General features: G+C 37.5%; 2 protein-coding genes across 7 annotated transcripts in view; one reads left to right on the plus strand and one right to left on the minus strand.

Annotated features, from left to right (window-relative positions):
* The window catches only part of LOC150095855 (uncharacterized), a 335,373-nt gene extending 326,655 nt beyond the window's left edge, over window positions 1-8,718 (plus strand). For both annotated transcript variants that reach the window (XM_090409305.1, XM_090409302.1), the window contains exon 6: window positions 8,395-8,718. The gene's annotated coding sequence lies outside the window, so the exon portion shown is untranslated. The remainder of the gene's footprint in view (window positions 1-8,394) is intronic.
* Window positions 1-13,031, minus strand: part of LOC150095856 (uncharacterized) — a 163,934-nt gene that overhangs the window by 33,419 nt on the left and 117,484 nt on the right. For all 5 annotated transcript variants that reach the window (XR_016549944.1, XR_016549943.1, XM_090409300.1 and 2 more), the window contains one exon: window positions 6,720-6,813. Coding sequence is in view for 3 of the 5 variants with exons in the window: in XM_090409300.1 (XP_090265426.1) it covers window positions 6,736-6,813 (78 nt within the window). In the remaining 2 variants the exon portion in view is untranslated. The remainder of the gene's footprint in view (window positions 1-6,719; window positions 6,814-13,031) is intronic.

Raw genomic sequence — 13,031 nt, forward strand, 5'->3', positions numbered from 1 at the left:
TGGCATTGAAGTTCACAAGGTTGTCCTTGCCTCACTGGGATACAGCTAAGAGAACTGAGTTCAAGTGTGGTCATGATAGATCTTGAGGAATCTAATACTTCAGCACTACAATGTTTGTCGAATGAAAGGGAAGAATGGAGTGTACTGTGATTGGCAAAGCTATGGACAGGATTGGAAGTCTGAGAGATGTCATTTATATACAGGAGGAAGAGAGCAGGTGAAAGAACAGAACCATTGGGTACTCCTCCATCGGTGGGGAAATCTGAGGAGAGTAGACTGCCACCATGACACATAGTGAGCGGCCAGTGAGAAAGTTGGCAATCCAGTTGCAGAGTGAGGGAAGGCAGACCATAGGATGGCAGTTTAAGTAGGCCCCTGTGCCAAACCCGATTAGATGCCTTTGAAATGTTGAGGGCAACCACATGAGTTTCTCCAATTTCTCCATGGCTTGAGTCCAGAGGTAGGTCGTGGAGGCAAGATCAGCTGTAGATTGCAAGTGTTAGACATACTGCTAGTCACTGATTAGTTGGTATGACTCTAGGTGGTTCAAGAGTTGGTTGTTGACCTTCTCCATAATTTTAGAGAGAACAAAAGTTAGAGCAACTGGACTGTAATTCAATGGTTGACTTTTATCACCTTTCTTTGGGAAGGGCTGGGTATGAATCTGCTTCCATGTTGTAGGACAGATGCCAGTTGACTAGGATAAATTGAAGAGGTGATACAGGATAGGTGTTAGTTCTGGGGCACAAGTTTTTAACACGCTAGGTGGGATACCATCAGAACCAGATGCCCTGTTTGTGTTCAGGTTATTAAGGATTCTTCGGAAGACTATGGACAACATGAAGGGAGCTGTTCTTGGTAGTGTGGAGGGAACTTTACTCAGGTCATCAATGCCGGAATTGGAGGAGAAGAGTGATGCCAGTAAGTTGGCCTTGTCTTTAAGTGCAGTAACTATAGTACCACCAGGATGTGAGAGTGGTGGAAACCTGGGTGGGAAGAAGTTGCTCCCAATGGCCTTGGCAAGGGACCAGAAGGAGCGACTGCCAATTGGGCAGGAGGCATGTTTGTAGCATTTGGCCCTTTCAAAGTCTGACTTGGAGACTTCATGATGATTCTTTTACAATAGTTGCAAGCTGCGAAGCAGGCAACTGGAGTTTTGATCTTGAGCCATTCGTGGCAAGCAGAAGGTTTTCAGCATTGGCACACCTTTTTGAAAACCAACTGATTTATCTGTATTCTTAACCACTGTTGCATTTCCTTTGTCTGCTTTAACTGTTACTATGTTTTTTCTCTTAATTCTTCAAGAGCTGTTAACTCAAATTTTGGTATGCTTCTATGTGGTAATTTAGATTTTAGCAAATAAGGCTGAAGTCTGTATGCAAATGAGGTCTGCAGAGTCCCTTGGAATATTGCATATTCTCTTTTTAATTTGTGCTGTAATGTCTACTTTTGGAATATCTGGGGGGACAAAATTTAAAACATCTCACTAAGAGATTTTTTCTGGTACTAGATAAGACTTTGGAAGAAAGACTGACAACTTTTCCCACCAGACACAGTAAGACTATTCCAAACAGTAGAAAGCACTTTTTTCATATATCATGACAAATATTGGAAACAAAAAGGACTTGCCATGGGTACCCCCCCCCCCTACACACACACACTTTCTCCAGCCTTAGTCAACCTGCTAATGGAAAATTTTGAAACAAATGCATCAAAAACTATAAGCCAAACATTTGGTTATGTTACAGTGACAATATTTTCATTGGTCAGGAACAATGGATGAATTAATTTCAAAGATTATCTAAAAAGCTTGCATCCTACAAAATTCACTCTTGAATTGGAAGTCCCCCAAAAATTACCATTCCTTGATATCCTTGTTGAAATAAACGAAGAAGAAAAAAGATCATCCTTTTCAGTATAGAGAAAGTCTATCAAAAACAGGAAGATTTTTAAATGCTACTTCATGCCATCATACATTACAAAAAAATAGGCATGATTTAAACATTACGAGATAGAGTACAAAATATATCCTGCATGTCAATTGAAAAGAATGAATTGCACTAGCTGAGACAGAATCTTGCACTCAATGGTCATGAACCCAAGATGATCAACAAAGTGGCTTTTTTTACCTTTGCATAAAATCTCCTGATTCTTGCATCCACCAAAACCTCCACATCATCCCATTAAAAAAGGTGTTTGAGATTCATTTGCTCTTGTGCCATTTAATATGTAGGCCAGACAGCTCTTCATTTCTTGTTCTAATTGTGCATATCGTTGACAGATTTTATCTGCTTCCTGTTGAGTTCTTTATTTTCCTTCTTTAATCTTAGTTGAGTCTTGCAGTAAGACTTTATGCTTTCTTTTACATCCCAGAGTTTCTTCCCCAGTATTTAATGTATGTCCAACTTCTTTTTACATCCTGTTTTATATTTTCAGTCTTTAATTTTGTTAAAGAAAAAATAGACTCCAGGTTCCTTAACAAATAGTAGTTTTCTGGGAATGGGGTGTCAGTCCATTGCCCAACCTGCAATGTGGAGGCCAGATTTCTGTATTTAAAACTCCCCAGAAATAGGGTGATCCAGCAATACCCAATCCTATGCTGGGTATAGCTTGACCCAGGTAGAGCCTGGACAATGGGTCTACATGGTCCAAGGCTCCTTATTCAGAGTAGCCTTAGCAGGAAACAAGTTCTATGTCAGGGGTTATCTTTATCTGCCACCCAGAGGGATGTAACCTGGTAGATTATATCTACCAGGTTGCATCCGTTTTGAGGACATCAGTTTTGATATCTTTGATAACCAAAGATATCAAAACTGATGTCTGAATTTTTGAGGATGTAATTTAGTTCTTAAATTATTTTTTAACATATTAATATACTCCATTGCAGTAAGTATCAGCTGTGTTTTTGAATTGGCAATGGATCTTAAAAATCAAGCTCAATAAAAACTGGCTACATGAAGCTTTCCCTAAGCAATGCAATAAGTGGATATGATCAGACAGTCTATAATAGCCACTTATTGCATTGCTTGTAGCCATGTTAATTATATCTCTGTGACAAACAAAATGAGTTATTAAACCAATGTAATTCTTTCCTTGCTCTGTTTCACTTCTTCCACTGTCTAACAAAAATCCATGGGACAAAGAAGGTAACAGATTCATAAGAGTAAGTAGTATAAATATGTTTAACAAGTTGTTGATGAGAGAGAGCATGGAAAACATACATCCCATGTATGTTTTCTACTCAAACTGAGAATTAAAGACCTCCATCTGGTTGACAAATAAGAGGATGCAGTATGCTGCTTTATACATAAAATATTCTAAGGTGATAATTATAAAGTCTTAGCAAGGTGGATAAATGTCAATCTAAAAGCTACTCTACTGTGACTTTATATGTACATTGTTCATAATCAGTTATACAAAAAATGCTCAGTAGGTTGAGTACAAACTCTGCATTTAGTTCTTAGATATGTAATGGCTCTAATTTGAAGGTTACTCCGATTTGATAAAGCCACCATTATCAAGAAATAACTAAATATATGAGGGTGGTCTGAAAAATTCTCAGCCTAACAATGAAAAAACAAATTTATAATTTCACAATTATTTTTATTTTTCAACATAATCTCCCTTAAGACTAATACATTTATTCCTGCGCCATTATCCCGTCCCTGTAGTGGTTCTCAGATCTGCAAAATACCTCTCTACAGCTGCAGTTACCTCTTCATTCAAAGAAAAACGCTGACCAGCGAGGAACAGTTTTAGTTTTGTTAAGAGATAGAAGTTGGAGGGAGCCAAATCTGGGAATAGGGTGGATGTTCCAACAATTCATAGTGCAGATCCTTAATTTTCCCATTGCCAAAACACCTTTGTGGTCAGGTGCATTGTTATGATGAAAGATGTTTTTTTCTTCTGCAAACCGGGTCTTTTTTCACGAATTTTTTCATCTAGTCTGGTTAAAAGATCGGAATAATATTCCCCGGTTACTGTTTTACCCTTTTGAAGATAATTAATAAACAAAATGTCTTTAGCATCCCAAAACACCGATGCCATGACCTTTCCTGCTGATGGAACCGACTTTGTCTTGTGTTGTGCTGAACAACTGGTTTCTGTCCACTGTTTTGACTGATGTTTGGATTCTGGTGTGTAATGGCAAATCCAAATCTCATCCATAGTAATAAATTGACACACAAAATCAGTTTTATTCTTGTTAAAATGCTCCAAGCACTGTTCAGAAATTTTCATGCAAGTGTGTTTTTGATCTGCTGTGAGCAAGCGCAGCACTCATCTTGCGCAAAGCTTTTTCATTTGCAATGTCTACAGTCTCAGCAATTTCACGCACTTTGACTATCCAGTCATCCACTACCATATCGTGCACTCGATCAATGATTTCTAGTGGTGTTACACTTTTTGGACATCCTTCACGTGGATCATCTTTAAGGCTAGTGCGGCCACGACAGTCCATTTCTTAATTGTCAAAAATGAAGGAGAAGAGTGCCCATAAAGTTTTATGAACTTAGAATGAATTTTTTTTGGTGTTAATCCTTCTTTTACAAAGAATTTTATAAATGCACGATACTCAATTTTATCCATTTCAAGGGATACAGACAGCTTCTGCTTCAGACAGCTGTATAAAACAACTTGCAATTTCATATGGATGCTTATGACAGATGTACCAACTTAGGTGAAAAAAAAATCTTGCCCATAGTGTTGCTGTCTATGGTCAAGGCAAAGAGCTTTTCATACCACCCTCCTACATAATCAGATCACTTCTTACAGCTTATAGTATTTCCTAGGATAGGTACCTATGAACAGAAATGATAATGAAATGCTGTTTGTACATTCATTTATAAGTAATTTCCTGTCAAATTTGATTATCCAAGTTTTAAACACCACTGTTATAACAGGAATCTGTAATAATAATTTATTATTGCAGCTGTTTCATATTGGTCATGAGACCTGTCATAAGTTCTCATGAAACTGGAGAACAGAATAGGAAGACATTTTAGAGATCTTGAGCAAATGTCTGTAATAAATCTGTTTCAGTTTCAAAGTCTGTGCTAGCAGTTCTAACCAGGCACTGGAAGTTATTCCATACCCTATATAAGAACTGCAATCAACATTAATGCGAGTTCTTTTCCAGTCATTCCTGACTGCTTTATCATTTGAAAGATTTACAAGGTGGTCTGAAATTTCTCGGCCTAGATTATAGATGGCAACACTATCGGCAAGATTTTTTTTTTTTTTTTTCTAAGTTCATTCATTTGTCATAAGCATTCATGTGAAATTGCAAGTCATTCTATCAAGCAGTTTGTTTAATACAGTGTCTGAAGCAAAAATGTTGCTGTATCCCTTGAAATGGATAAAATTGAGTATCGTGTGGTTATAAAATTTGTAAGAAGGTTTAACGCCAAAAGAAATTCATTCGAAGTTCATAAAAGTTTATGGGCAATCTTCTCCTTCATTTTCGAGAATTAAGAAATGGGCTGCCGAGTTTAAACGTGGTCGTAACAGCTTTGAAGTTGATCCATGTGAAGAACGTCCAAAAAGTGTACCAGAATTCATTGATCAAGTGCACGATATGGTATATTGGATGACCCACGAGTCAAAGTGCATGAAATTGCTGAGACGATAGGCATTTCAAAAGAACGTGTAGGATATATTTTGCATGAAGAATTGCAAATGAAAAAGCTTTGCACAAGATGAGTGCCATGCTTGCTCACAGCAGATCAAAAACGCACTCACATGAAAATCTCTGAACAGTGCTTGGAGCGTTTTAACAAGAATAAAACTGATTTTTGTGTGTCGATTTATTACTATGGATGAGACTTGGATTCACCATTACACACTAAAATCCAAAAACAGCAGTCAAAACAGTGGGACAGAAGCTGGTTATTCAGCGGCAAAGAACACAAAGTCTGTTCCATCAACAGGAAAGGTCACTGCATCGGTATTTTGGGATGTTAAAGGCGTTTTGTTTATTAATTATCTTGAAAAGGGTAAAACAATAAGTGGGGAATATTATTCCGATCTTTTAACCAGACTAGATGAAAAAATTCATGAGAAGACCTGGTTTGCAGAAGTAAAAAAATCATCTTTCATCAGGACAATGCACCTGCCCACAAAGGTGTTTTGGCAATGGGAAAATTAAGGGATCTTCACTATGAACTGTTGAAAGATCCATCCTATTCCCCAGATTTGGCTCCCTCTGACTTCTATCTCTTCCCAAAACTGAAACTCTTCCTCACTGGTCAGCGTTTTTCTTCGAATCAAGAGGTGATTGCAGATCTTACTGAGAACCACTACACGGATGGGATAATGGCACTGGAATAAATGTACTGATCCCCTTTCTTCTTAAGGGAGATTATGATGAAAAATAAAAATAATTTTGAAATTATGAATTTTTTTTTCATTTTTAGGACGAGAACTTTTCAGACCAACCTCGCGTGTAACTTCACGTGCCACAGTTTGTGATCAGGAAGAAAAGGGGGGGGGGTCGTGATTAGAACACTTCCTATAAAGAATTATGACATGAATCATGACTGATGTAAAATTGCTTTTCTTACTTAGACACCTGATATGGCTCAAAGTACTACATCTAGTCTCTATAGCAAAGGATCTTGGATCATCCACCTGTTCACTCACCTGAAGTACTTCAACCTTTTGTGGACAATTTAAACAAGGTGTATAAATTATATTCACTAGTGCTGTAGTTCTAAACTTACCTTATGGAGCCAGTATTCAGAGATCATACATAGAAATTAATGCATCTAACATGTAGTTCCAAAAGAGAAACTGTTCAGTTATAGATATTTTACCCTGCAATGAAATAAAAATTATAACTAGCTGAAATTTGCAAATTAATATTCCATTTTTATTATTATATGGACATTTTTATGAAGCAAAGTATTTACAGTAATTCAACTATTTTCTGCTTCTATCACTTCCCTACGATCAATTTTTGCTTGCCTGCAAGGGGATATTCAGTTGTTTGCAGATGAAGCGAAGCTGGGAAGGATTATTAATAATAGTGCAGATGCGGCAGCCCTGCAAAAGGATTTGAATAAGCTAGATAGATGGCCAAATGAATGGGGGTGTCGGTTTAATGCAGCAAAATGTAAGGTCTTGCAGTTTGGGAAACATCGATGAACACTGCATACTCTATGGGAGGAGTTATACTGGAGGAAATAGGGGAGACGAGATCTGGGGTTGATGATTGATAGAAACCTGAAATTTAGGGGACATATTGCAAAGGTGGCGAAGGTAACACAGAGGATTGCTGCAATAATGAGAACGACACTGACCTGCAGAGATAAAACAGTTATCATTCCATTGTATAAGACCCTGATCAGACCAACTTAGATTATTGTTCTCAGATTTGGTCCCCAGAATTTGAAGGGGATAAATTAACTTTGGAAAGGGTACAAAGGCAGATAACAAAGACGGTTTCAGGACTGTACAATGATAGGTTGAGGATCGGCTGAGGGAATGTGGACTGCAGAGTTTGGTGGATAGAAGGAGAGGTGATATGATTGAGACTTTTAAACTGTTGAGAGGTGGTTACAGGGTTGACACTGGGGAGTTCGTTCGCTTGGTCGAACAGCGGGAAGGAGTGATGACAAGAGGCCATCCCTGGAAGTTACGAAAGGAAACTGTGGGCAAGAGGGTGAGGGGGTGGTTTCTTTGCATGGAGGGTGGTTGAACCATGGAATGCATTGCCTGATGGAGTGGTTAGAGCGAGAACGGTCAATAAGTTCAAGGAGTGGTATGATAGACTTTGTGTTTCTTAGGAAGGACCTCCCATGATGAGTCTTTTGACTCCATGGGGGCCTGAATAATAATATTATTATTATTATTATTATTCAGGCCTCCTGGAGGTGTCAAGTAGTAGTAATTATTATTACTACTACTTGACACCTCCAGGGAGTCGCAGACTCATCAAGGGAGGTCACTTGCTCTACAACTGTCCGTCTTCAACATTCAATTCTCTAACTACATCATCTACACCAACACCATCTACTGTCCACCACCACCACCAGTATTTTCACAGACAATCACAAACATCCATGACCATGGCGGGATTCGGATACGCTGACCACTTGGCCGGCATATAGTGAAAGTTTTTTGGGATTTCCTTTTGCCATGCTTGTCTTCTTTCTTGCCTGTGTTTAGTACATCTCTTGAGCTTACTGATCCCTTTTCTTCTTATATCCCTGTCATTTTCTATTTGCAATTCCTGCTTGATAATATTTATCATACATTTAGCTCCTTATCTTTTTGAGCTTGGTTATGTAATGCGATTTATTTTTAAGTATTAATTTACCATGCTCTACCACGATCTCCCTTTTCATTTATTTTTATTTTATTTCTCTTCATACTTTTTTTTTACTCTATTTCCAGACTACCATCACTGGCATCTAATGACCTGCCACTGCATGTGGTATGACCTATGTGGACCTCCAGAAACGGGATCATGGTATTTTGCATTGTATTGGCCATTTCTATTGGTACACTCAACAGGTTAAGCCCTAATGGTAAAATGTCACCTTTCATTATCAAGAGGGATTGGTAGATTCCTAAAATCTATCAAACTCTAGGAGATATTTTAGTTGAAACATAGATTTGCCTGAAACACTCAGAGCAGTTCTGTGCAAGGGAGGATCAATGGGGATGCCAATTGTGTTAACTCCCCACAAAGCTTTCAACCTCTTGCAAGGTGTGAGATTTTCTCAGAATTAAAAGATCTAGGAGTGACATTCATAAGACATTCTCATATGTAGGAATTGCATTCTAATATCAACCAGAAATATATTTAACAACCTGAAACCTCCAATATGTGAAGCAGAGTATTTTAATTGCACTGCCAGCCCGCATTGCAAACAATTTGCAGTATTTCAAATTCAAGAACACCAAAGTGCATTGACTGTTATGGTGATACTCCTGATGCTGAAGGTGGAAAGATGAGAAAAGATGCAGAAGTTCAAGAGAGAGCTTAACATACCATAATAAGAAGCAAGCAAGGAAGTAGTATACTACAACAATTACATCTACTAGAAAACCCTCTGTGCTGAGAAGGTATGCAAATATACCATGGCATGATACAGTTGCAATCTCAATTGCGTGAATAAAAGAAAAAATAGATATTGCCTCTTGAAAACGTCACAAAACCCAGTAGTTCAAAAAAAAAAAAAAAAAAAAAAAAAAACCATGCAAAAAATTAAGAACTTGCAATGATAACCACTGCTGGAAGGATGGATACCTGTCCTCCCTAAGAGGCAGAAGATCAGAATTTCATCACATCTATTACAGGTCCCTGAAGAGAAGAGTAGATATAATGCCATATTTCCAGAAGTACTGATAATATTAAAATTTCAATCTTCAGGAAACCAACACATACAGATAGATGTCTTCATGCTTCCTTTCACCACTTCCCTCCACAGAAATATGGCATTATATCTACTCTTGCACATCGGGCCAGATCCTTATTATCGGACGATGAAGAGTTTCAAACTGAACTTGATTTTCTCAAAAAGATCTTTGTCAATAATGGTTTCGCACAAAAAGTATTGAGAAACTTCTTTTCACCATCGTCAACAAACTAATGAAGTAATTCTACTACCCCCAGAGCTTACATCTCCTTGTCTTACATCAGTTCCCCCACACTGGCTAGAATTTTAAAAAAGTTTGACATCAAAACATGCTTCTCTGCTTTACCTAAACTCTGATCTATCCTTAATCAGCCAAAAGAAAAAAATCACGATCCTCAGTTCCCAGGAGTATACAGAATTATTCATAGTTGTGGTAAACCTCACTACGGACAAACTGAAAAATCAATTTTTCTCCATCTTGAAGAGCACAAAAGAGACATCTCTTATAATAGAATCCGAGCCAGTGGCCTCACCAGCCGCATCTTGTTCTCTGTAAACTCTGATGAAGGACGCCAACACCAAATAGCCTGGAATCAAACTTCTAATATTCACAAATGTTACAATGAATTTGAAAGACATATCCTGGAGTCAAAAGAAATCACATGAATTTTTTTTTTTCTTCACTACTGGGTTTTGTGATGTTTTCAAGAGAGGCAATATTTATTTTTTCTTTTATTCACGCAACTGAGATTGCAACTGTATCATGTATATTTGCATACCTTCTCAGCGTAGAGGGTTTTCTAGTAGATGTAATTGTTGTAGTATACTACTTCCTTGCCTCTTAGCTACAATTTGCCAGATTCACATAGCTCTGCTGTTCAGTGCCGGCGTTATCGCGAGATCACATGCACACATATAAATGTGGCTAGAACTGAAGTGCAGACTCAAATTTGAACTTCACTGTAGTTTTTGTTGGTCTTTTTTGTATATATCTTTGTACTTTGACACCTAACGAAGTTGGCTAAACCAACGAAACTAGTTGTGTCCGTATTAAACTTTTATTCTTAATTATCTCGGGGTTTAAGTCATTAAAATTATTAAACATGTTCATAAACCGAGTCAATCTGCATACAAATAACCATATTCCTTACGACAAGGATACCCAGCATCTCATCAAAAATTACCAAAGGGCACTCAGGAACATTGGACTTTTCATCAACAGACTGGTTTTCTTAAAGATGTAAGTGCTATTCTATTATACCTCATTTTCTTGATTTCAAAGAATCCATCAAAACATGTAGAAAGTATTTTTACCTTGGGTATAATTTTTACCTTGTTTAAAAATACTTTCTACATCTATATCTCCTCCTGAGATTTTTATTTAATAAGGTTAAAACACCTTATGGTAACTTGTTTTGGTAAAATACTTACAAGCTCTGTATTACTAAATCTTGGTATTTCTAGCCTAGCTCCCACTGATGAGACCTCAAAAAAGGTCGAAACCGGTCTGGGTAGTGGCCCCTTGCCTTTAATACAAAACATCATACATCCCCTTCTTGGAGATGTGTTTTGGCATTAAGGGTAAATATTAAGATTAGTAATCGGAGCTTGTTCCACCTCTACCACGAGTTGCCTTGGTCTTGCACTACCTGTAGGATCAGCTAGTCTTGCATCACTTGCAGGCGCAAACTTGACATTTTTGTCTGTTGGCTTACTTAGGAAAAATGGAGTAAAACCAGGTTTAAAATTGCTTGGTATCTTTAACACAATCCATCAAAACAGTTCAGGCACATAGAATTTACCACAAAGCAAAACTAGATCTTCTATTGGAACGAATTGTAGATACTAAACGCAGTCTAGCTTCTTTTTTCACCAAAAAAGTTCACTAGAAAACCACTTAGAGGCTTCCTTAGACAATATGTCATGGAAGAAAACGAAAGAAATCAGCACACTTTTGGCTTCAAGAACCCAAAACTTAAACAAATTTAAACTTATCGGAAAGTTCGATTCTCTCACACTTACACAGGAATGTTCTTCCTCTACTTTTGTTTCCTCCTTTTTAAAAAAGTAGTTGTAAATAAATCTTCACATATCCTCACAACGGCAGAAGAAAGTGTTCTTTCAAAGGAACTCGATTTCGCTCCTAAATCAATTCCTAAAAAGCTTTTTCTCACTAAGATAGAAAAAGTTGCCTCCTTACTTCCAACCCACGACGCAAACCTACTACGGATGAAAGCTATTTTCACAATCAATAATGCAAAACCACCTTCTAACAACATTTCTCCTAGTGAAAGAGTAGCTATTAAAAAACTGAGAAAGAACAAAGACGTTATCATCCTACCAGATGACAAAAGAAATGCAGCAGTCATTCTAAATAAAACAGACTACTGCAACAAAATTCTTGTATTATTAGAGGCAGATACTTATTCTGAACTTAATATGGTCCCCACAAGAGTTAGGACCAACAATCTTCTAAAATCAATGTCAGAATTACCAAGGAATATTCGCCTTTCACTCAGATCCGTTCATCCTCTTATCCCACGGTTGTATGGCCTTCCTAGCATTTACAAAATAAATACTCCCTTAAGACCCATAGTTGGAGGCATCGACTCACCCACATACAACTTATCTAAATATCTTGCCGCCTCCTTAAAACATCTCACAGGTAAATCCTCTTCTTACATCAAGAATTCAGCTGACTTTGTATCCAAGATCAAAAACCTAAAACTGAACAAATCAGACTTGATGGTAAGCTTCGACGGAGTTTTGCTTTTCACCAATGTACCAACTCAGAAGGTTCTCACTCTTCTCAAGAACAAATTATCAAAGAAGCTCTTCACTTTACTTACCCATTGTGTCAACTCAGGCTACTTCAGATTCAAAGACAAGATCTACAAACAAAACACTGGTCTAGCCATGGGTAGTCCGCTTTCCCCGGTGCTAGTAAACATATTTCTCGAAGACTTGGAAGAAAAAGCAATTTGTTCGGCCACACTGAAACCTAAAATCTGGCTCGGTTATATTGATGACGTTTTTTCTTATATGGGAACACTTCCCATATAAGATTACCTCAAACTTCCTCACCTACCTCAAAGTTTTCTTAGATCATCTAAATAACTTTCATCACAACATCAAATTCATCTCTGAGCTAGAAGTTACCTATTGTCTTTCTTTTTTAGACATAAAGACATATTATCAGTACTCCTAACCAGGAGTACTGATAATATTAAAATTTCGATCTTCAGGAAACCAACACATACAGATAGATACCTTCATGCATTCTCTCACCACTTCCCTCCACAGAAATATGGCATTATATCTACTCTTGCACATCAGGAAAGATCTTTATCAGATGATGAAAAGTTTCAAAATGAGCTTAATTTCCTCAAAAAAAGACCTTTGTCAATAATAGTTTCATGCCAAAAAGTATTGAGAAACTTCTTTTTCACTGTCGTCAACAAACTAATGAAGATTCCACTACCCCCAGAGCTTACATCTCCTTGCCTTACATTAGTTCCCTCTCCCCCAAACTGGCTAGAATTTTAAAAAAGTTTGACATCAAAACGTGCTTCTCTGCTTTACCTAAACTCCGATCTATCCTTAGTCAGCCAAAAGAAAAACATCACCATCTTCAGTTCTCAGGAGTATACAGAGTATATATATTTGTAG

This window comes from Typopeltis vanoorti, chromosome 19, assembly GCF_054136105.1.
Source record: "Typopeltis vanoorti isolate ZY-2024b chromosome 19, IOZ_Tvanoo_1.0, whole genome shotgun sequence".
Lineage (NCBI taxonomy): Eukaryota > Metazoa > Arthropoda > Arachnida > Uropygi > Thelyphonidae > Typopeltis > Typopeltis vanoorti.